This window comes from Arachis hypogaea, chromosome 4 (genome assembly GCF_003086295.3).
Source record: "Arachis hypogaea cultivar Tifrunner chromosome 4, arahy.Tifrunner.gnm2.J5K5, whole genome shotgun sequence".
Lineage (NCBI taxonomy): Eukaryota > Viridiplantae > Streptophyta > Magnoliopsida > Fabales > Fabaceae > Arachis > Arachis hypogaea.
The window spans coordinates 1,855,821-1,863,893 of NC_092039.1; the positions used below are offsets into that span (position 1 = coordinate 1,855,821).

General features: G+C 33.2%; 1 protein-coding gene across 1 annotated transcript; it reads left to right on the forward strand.

Annotated features, from left to right (window-relative positions):
- The first annotated feature begins 1,330 nt into the window (after positions 1-1,330).
- Positions 1,331-5,737, forward strand: LOC112795666 (receptor-like kinase TMK4). The gene is made up of 2 exons (XM_025837720.3): positions 1,331-3,876; positions 4,894-5,737. Exons 1-2 carry the CDS (start codon positions 1,572-1,574, stop codon positions 5,409-5,411), a joined length of 2,823 nt encoding a protein of 940 aa, XP_025693505.1. The 5' UTR covers positions 1,331-1,571; the 3' UTR covers positions 5,412-5,737.
- The last annotated feature ends 2,336 nt before the right edge of the window (positions 5,738-8,073 follow it).

Below are 8,073 nucleotides of genomic sequence, written 5' to 3' on the forward strand. Positions count from 1 at the left end.
TCAAATATAAAATAATATTAAATTATATAAATAAAAAATACCTAATTTTTTATATTTGAACTCAAAGGTAGAGGAAGTGTTGCTTATTGAATAGAGAGGTATGAAATGCGAATACACTCAATTCAGTTTAAATCTAACATATTTTGAATGTTTAAAACTAAAAATTATTGTGCAATAAAAGCAAGAAATAAAAATTAAACTTTGATATTTTAAATTATAATAAAATATTTGAGCCAACTTAATTATTTTCTATAAGACTCATCACAATCCAAGCAAATTCCTCCCAAAACAAGTTTAAAGTTAAGAATGATCAAAATATATCAAAAGTAAATCTTATTTTTAATGTATTAAAAGTTTATACGAGGGAAGTTTGATTTTTTTTTTTTATGTATTTCTACGTAAATAACTAATACTCTTTGTATTTATGTAATGTGATTGCTTCGTGTTCGATTTTGTAAAATTTTTACGTTTTATAAGTAATTTATTAAAATTGGTTTTAAAAAAAGAATTTTCTAAAGACTCTAACACTCTGTTTGACGAATTAAAATAAAAGTAACTATTAATAAATACAGCAAATACTAATTGTATTTGATAAAATAGTTAAAATAAGCATAATAGATATACTAGCTAGTAAAAGAATTTTCATCATGAATAGAATTTGTCATCAATAATTTAATTAATATAAATCTCAATATTTATTAATATATAAATTTAGATTTTTTAATAATTATCAAATAAATTAAAAAAATAAAACCATTTGTACTTAAAAAAATTTAAACTATCTAAGATTTTTGTTAGTATCTAATTCCAAATAGTTTTTCCTATAGTTTTATATAGAGTACTGATAAAAAGATGCTAATAACAAATAAATTCTTTGAAAAATTTAAAAATGTGATACAAAAATTAAATATTAAATATATATTTTAAAAAGACTTTAGATATTAAATTTTCATATAATATTTTATAAATATTATTAAAAAGATAACTTTTTCATATTTAAAATTTAGTAATTTCTGTCAAGTGAATTTTTTAAAATTTTTTATTATGAATTATGAAATGTTTTTGAAAAATAAAATAAATAGAAATTAAATTTTGTTTTGTATTTTTTTGTGTTTTTTAAATATTTATCAAATATTACTATAAAAATTTAGATTAAATAGATAAACGTTTATTAAATGTAAATTTTTTTATGACTTATATAAAATATAATATTTATTAATTATTTTTATCGTATTTTTAAATTATTTATTTTATCAATAATATTTTTTATTTTTTTTTCAGATTTCGAATATTAAAGGGGTTGTTAACTCTGGTATGTATAAAAGAGCCCACTTTTTGTAATTCTTTTGTTATTCATCCTTGCAAGTGTAGCATTACTCATGAATTTATATTTGAGCATTATTAAGTGTTAATGATTGAACGTTTAAGAAACGAAATAAAGAAAGAAAAAATGCGATATTCCCTCTTAACTGCCACATGAGTGTTGCGTACTCTTGTCCCCCATACCCATCTCCCTTCCTTCCTTCCATTTCTATTCCTTCCAACTTCCATTTTCTCTCTCCCAAATCCGAATGGCCACCCCCAAATTACATTCCATAACCCTCCTACCATTTCTCTCTCCTCTCTTCTTCTTCTTCTTCTTCTTCTTCTTCTTCTTCTTCACGCTCTCCATTGCCGACGATGCCGCCGTCATGTCCAACCTCCGCAAGTCACTCACCGGAGCCCCTTCCGACTGGTCCACCACCTCCTTCTGCAAGTGGTCCGGCATCACCTGTGACACCTCCAACCGCGTAACCTCCATCAATCTCCCCAAGAGCTCCATCTCGGGAACCCTCCCTTCCGATCTCAACACCCTCACTCAGCTAACCACTCTCTCCCTCTCCTCAAACGCGCTCTCCGGCGCGTTGCCCTCACTCGCTAACCTCACCATGCTCCAAACCGTACTACTAGACCAAAACAACTTCACCTCAATCACCAAAGCCGCCTTCTCGGGACTCACCAGCCTCCAGGAGCTAAGCATGACCACCAATGTCAACCTCCAGCCCTGGACGATTCCCACCGAGTTGACTCAGTCTACCGAACTCGTCACCCTCGATCTCGGCACCACCAACCTTTTCGGCACCTTGCCGGACTTCTTCGACTCGTTTCCTGGCCTTCAGAACCTCCGCCTCTCCTACAACAAACTCACCGGTCAGCTGCCCCGGTCACTCGCCGGATCTTCCGTACAGAATCTCTGGCTCAACAACCAGGACGACAGCGCTGGGTTTACCGGCACCGTCGATGTACTCGCGTCAATGACGCACTTGAATCAGGTCTGGCTTCAGAAGAATCAGTTTACCGGTCCCATTCCGGATTTGTCAAACTGCACCGATTTGTTCGATTTGCAGCTTCGCGATAACCAGTTAACCGGCGTTGTACCCGTTGCGCTGACCACAATGTCGAGTTTGAGGAACGTTTCTTTGGACAATAACAGACTCCAGGGTCCGACTCCGGCGTTCGGGAAAGATGTGACGGTCACGCTTACTGGGCTCAACAGATTTTGCGCGAAAGCTGGAGAGTCTTGTGATGATAGGGTGAACACCCTTCTTGCCGTTGCGGCCGGGTTTGACTACCCGTACCGGTTGGCGGACTCTTGGGATGGCAACAATCCTTGTAATGATTGGACCTCTGTTGTGTGCGTTGGGGAGAAGATTGTAACCTTGAATTTCAAGAATCTTGATTTGAACGGGACGATCTCGCCGGCTTTGGCGAATTTAACGGATTTGAGGAACTTGTATCTGAATGACAATAATTTGACAGGCTCAATACCGGAGAGTTTGACGAGTTTGGCTCAGCTCGAGGTTCTGGATGTTTCTAATAACAATTTGACAGGGAAGATTCCGAGTTTCCCTTCTAAGGTGAAGTTCAGCCACGGTGGCAATGCTTTGCTTGGGGTTTCTGGTGGAGGTGGAGGAAGTGGGAATGGCTCATCTTCAAATTCTGGTGATGCACCAAGTGGAAGTCCTTCTAAGGCATCGAGTGGTACTTCGCTTTCTCCTGGTTGGATTGTAGGTATAGCCATTATTGCCGTGTTTTTCGTTGCAGTTGTTTTGTTTGTGTTTTGCAAATGTTATGCCAAGAACAGGCACAAGAAATTTGGAAGGGTAAATACCCCTGAAACAGGGAAAGGAGAGGTTAAGATTGATATGGTGGGTGCTTCCAGTTCCAATGGATTTGTGGGAGCAGGGGGAGCAACAAGTGAGTTGCAAAGCCAGGGTAGCGAGCAAAACGAACAGCTCCCTGTTTTTGAAGGTGGGAATGTCACAATTTCGATCCAAGTTCTTAGGCAAGTTACAAATAATTTCAGTGAGGATAACATTTTGGGTAGGGGAGGGTTTGGTGTTGTGTACAAAGGGGAATTGCATGATGGGACTAAGATTGCGGTCAAGAGGATGGAATCGGTTGCAATGGGAACCAAAGGAATGAATGAGTTTCAAGCAGAGATTGCAGTTCTAACTAAAGTTAGGCATAGGCATTTGGTTGCTCTTTTAGGATATTGCATGAATGGCAATGAAAGACTGCTTGTGTATGAGTATATGCCTCAAGGAACACTAACACAGCATCTGTTCGATTGGCATGAGAATGGATGCGCTCCTTTGACATGGAAACAAAGGGTGGCAATAGCCCTAGATGTAGCAAGGGGAGTGGAATACTTGCACAGTTTAGCTCAGCAAAGCTTCATTCATAGAGACTTGAAACCCTCGAACATTCTGTTGGGTGATGACATGAGAGCTAAGGTTGCTGATTTTGGTTTGGTTAAAAATGCACCTGATGGAAAATATTCAGTTGAGACACGGTTAGCTGGAACGTTTGGATATCTTGCACCCGAATATGCAGGTATAGAGATAAATGCCTTTTATTTCCAGCTTGCCTTAAAAATATTTTAGAGTTTTATTTGCTAGTAGTATCTTGATAGGTAACTACTTCAATTCAAGGTTTATTTAAAAGGGTGGTGAGAGAAAATATATATATGGAAGTTGAAAGGAAAAAATAATTAATCTCAAATCCTCTTAGATTTTGATGTATTCCCTCTTAGTAGTTAATTATTTGTGTTTCTGTTTTTCCTATTTTAGAGTTCAGCTATGACTTATAGTATATTCCTAATAAACTTCCTAATATTCAAACATCCGAATGTAAATTGAATTTTAAAATGGGATTCCTTTATTAGTTTTGGAAGTATGAAAAGAATATCATACTTTCTTAAGCTATAAGCTTTGTCATTAATTGTGAATTTGACCTTTCAAATTCTGTAACAATTTGTGCACTTCAAAAGAAAACATGGGATTAAAATCTTATCACATTTGCTGTTCGTCTAGCTTGAAGAATATTATTCTTGTTTTGGAAAAGTACATAGTTTTAGAATTAGCTTTATGCTAGATTCTTGTTGCATTGAAATATTGATTATTTGAATGTGATTGGTTGCATCTATTTATGTGTTAATGCATTGATATCCACTCTATCATTCTTGGATTTTGGTGTGGATATTTCACATGTAGTTGTCCTCATGTAAAGTTGATAGTTGATAACGGTTTAGATAATTTGACATATTTGACTAAATTATCATCCAACAGTTCTCAAATATCAATTTCACATGAAAAAAATTGCACCTGAGTTTCTAGTAGGAAACTTTACTCCCCCTCTTCGTTAATGATGGTCAAGTTTAACTATCATTAATGTAAAGAAGAAGGGATGTTTGGTTTTACTCTTTGATCTTATTGCTTTTCAAATGGATACCAACTTTTAAATGTTCAAATAACATCTCTCCTTTCTTTGCTCCCAAAAGAAAAAACCAGAGAAAAGTCACTCATTCCTTTACTTGCAACTAATGTAATCTTGTTTCTTGCTTCTTGCCAGCTACTGGGAGAGTGACAACAAAAGTCGACGTCTACGCATTTGGGGTAGTTTTGATGGAACTTATTACAGGCAGAAGGGCCTTGGATGATACCGTGCCTGATGATAGGTCACACTTGGTTTCATGGTTCCGCAGGGTACAAATTAACAAGGAGAACATCCCAAAGGCAATTGATCAAACCCTTGATCCTGACGAGGAAACCATGGAGAGCATTTATAAGGTGGCCGAGCTTGCAGGCCATTGCACTGCGCGCGAACCATACCAAAGGCCTGATATGGGGCATGCGGTGAATGTGTTGGTCCCCCTTGTAGAGCAATGGAAGCCTACAAACCATGAAGAAGAAGAAGGTTATGGCATTGATCTCCACATGAGCCTTCCTCAAGCTCTCAGAAGGTGGCAAGCCAATGAAGGTACTTCCACCATGTTCAATGACATGTCCTTCTCCTCACAAACGCAATCGAGCATTCCGGCAAAACCTTCTGGGTTTGCTGACTCCTTTGATTCAATGGATTGCCGGTAACAAAAACGAAATAATTTTGGGAAGCTTGTTAAGATGTTTTGACCAACCGGCACCACCAAAGTGTATCAGAAATATAATTTATTTATTTTTTAAAAATGTATTTTATTTACCATTCTTGGCTTCTTGCATTCTTCGATTAAAGTTTGATGATCTATTGATTCTTTTTAATACTGTAGTCTGTAGATTGGTTCTAGTCTTCTAGACGCAGGGGATGGTTGCGTCCGTAGAAAAAATGTTAATTGTATGATATCGTTTTTAACAAATTTTACTCAGAAGAGTATTTATTCTTTTTAATTATATGTTATATATCCAAGTCTTTTTATAAATTAAGTCTAATTAAGTTAAATAATAAAATTTAAAATAATATTAATTATAATTTATTTTTATTATGTTATACTAACTTAGTTGAACTTATTAACAAAAAGATTTAAATGTTGAATATTATTCTTATTTCATTTGGTTGCTTCCTTTTTTGTATTAAATACAATAACAGGAACCAACCAAAACATAGACACTGTCAATTTAAGTCTCAAATTAAAAGGATCTTGCTGCAATCATTATTTGCTTGACAGAGCTGCACAAAACACGGACGGTTCAAATTTGAGTCAAAGGATTATGTCGAAGATTGACTCTCAACGCGTTGAAGTTCCACTTGGCAATTTGTCCTTTTCTTTTATCTTTGTTTTGCTTTTCGTTTCGTAGGCCTTGCTCGGAGATTTAAGTTGAGTTGGTGCTGAATGCTGATACCTGACCTTAAACTCAACTAAACAGCGTAAATCCTAGCGCATGTTACGCTACTTCAAACCTCGAACCTTTTTATATTCTAGAACCGAAAATGTTAGACAACCAAGCAAAAATTTTTTGTATAGTAATTTTAAATTTTTCTTATCTTAATTTTAAAAAAATTATAATTCTATAAATATAATTATTAACAAAATACTAATAAATGATTAGTTTAAAAGTTAATTTTAAATATACATAACATTAATAATATGATTGAAAAAAATAAAAAAAGTAAGACTGATTTTTTTATATAAAAAATATTAGTATTTTTGTTAAAAATAAAATTATTTGATATAATTATATGTAGATAAATTTTATAAGTCGAAAATCAATAAGATGTGTGTTATAAAATGCGTGTTGGACATATATTAAATTATAATAATATATTTTTATATATTGTATTAATATTTTTTTATTTATACTACTGTAATATATTTTAAATATTAATATTTAACAAAAATATTATCTTTATCTTTATATTAAAATAATTTTCGAAAAAGCAAAGATGACAGGTGGTTTTGGAATGAAGCACATGGTGTGGGTCGACTTTCTAAATTCAACACCATCCTTTATTAAAAAAAAAAAAAAAGACATACCGAATGCGAAGGCCCACCACCGCCCATACATGACTTGATTTGACCATTTAGATTCTTTCCTTTCCTTAGTTTGCTGCGAAATGAGTTCACCGCCGCAACAACGATTGCACAAACCAAACTGCCGCGTTAGGACTACTCCTACCGAAAAAGTTTTTTTTTTTTTTTTTTTTTTTCCCTGGGTCTTGCCAAAAAGGTAGTTGAACCGCTGTTTTGCATGTGCTTCTTCCATTTTTTTTTGTTTTTAATATTGGAATGATAATAGTAATTTTTTAAAATGTGAATTGTTAGAGTGTTATTCTCAAATATAGAATCGTTTAATTAAAGAAATAAAAATTGGATCGTTCGATTTATATAGGTATAGAAATCAGTTCGATTTATATAGGTATAGAAATCAGACTGTACGATTTTTGAAAGGTACACAAATCGAATGTTCGATTTGTGTAAAAAAAATTAAAATTTTTTTAACAATTTTAAAAAATACCAAAAATTATCATATTAAAGCATATTACCCATGTCACTCCTATATTTAATTTTTTTAGTTGTGCTTATTCTCTTTCTCCTGTACTTATAAATAGTAAAAATTTAAATACAACTTTATATAAAGTTAATAAATAAGAAATATTAAATAATTTAATAAATTTGATTAAATTATCAGTTCTCAATTATTAACTATAAAATTAATCTCTGAATGTGAATTTTTATCTTTTTTAAATACTAACAAGTATTATTCATTTCTTCTGAATGGAATAAATATTACAAAAACAATTTTAAAAATGATAAATTGAGAAAACATGTTCGCAAGTTAAACAAAACGTGTCCCATGTATCATGTATGTCCAGTTGTCTTCCTAACTCTCCCGAAAGGAAAAAAAAAGAACAAAAAAAGTAAAAACTCAAATGCAGTTTTTATTTTAAAAACATGAAATAAATATAAAAAAGAGTGATGACACGGCCTGTTAATAGTATGTCTAATAATTTTAATAATTTAAAAAAAGAAGTAAAATTGAAATGTATTTTTTATTTTTGAAGACGTAAAAAAAGATTAAAAGGATACGAAAAAAATTATTTATTTAAAAAGCACATAGTTAAGATAATGGTTTAGGAAATGGCAGAAATTCACCTGCAGTCGACTGCAGGTGAAGTTGCTTCTGAATGGCTGACACGTGTTACTATATGGTTTAAAACAAATCGGTTTATTTTATATAAATGGTTTATTTAAAAAAAATTGGTTTGAATTGGACCAAGCAGTTACTTTTATTCCCTTCTTTTTCGTTTCGCACGTAA

Coding starts and splice junctions, on each gene's coding strand:
- LOC112795666 (XM_025837720.3), top strand. CDS start 1,572: ATGGCCACCCCCAAATTACATTCCATAACCCTCCTACCATTTCTCTCT. Junction 3,877..4,893: donor TCTTGCACCCGAATATGCAG/GTATAGAGATAA, acceptor GCTTCTTGCCAG/CTACTGGGAGAGTGACAACA.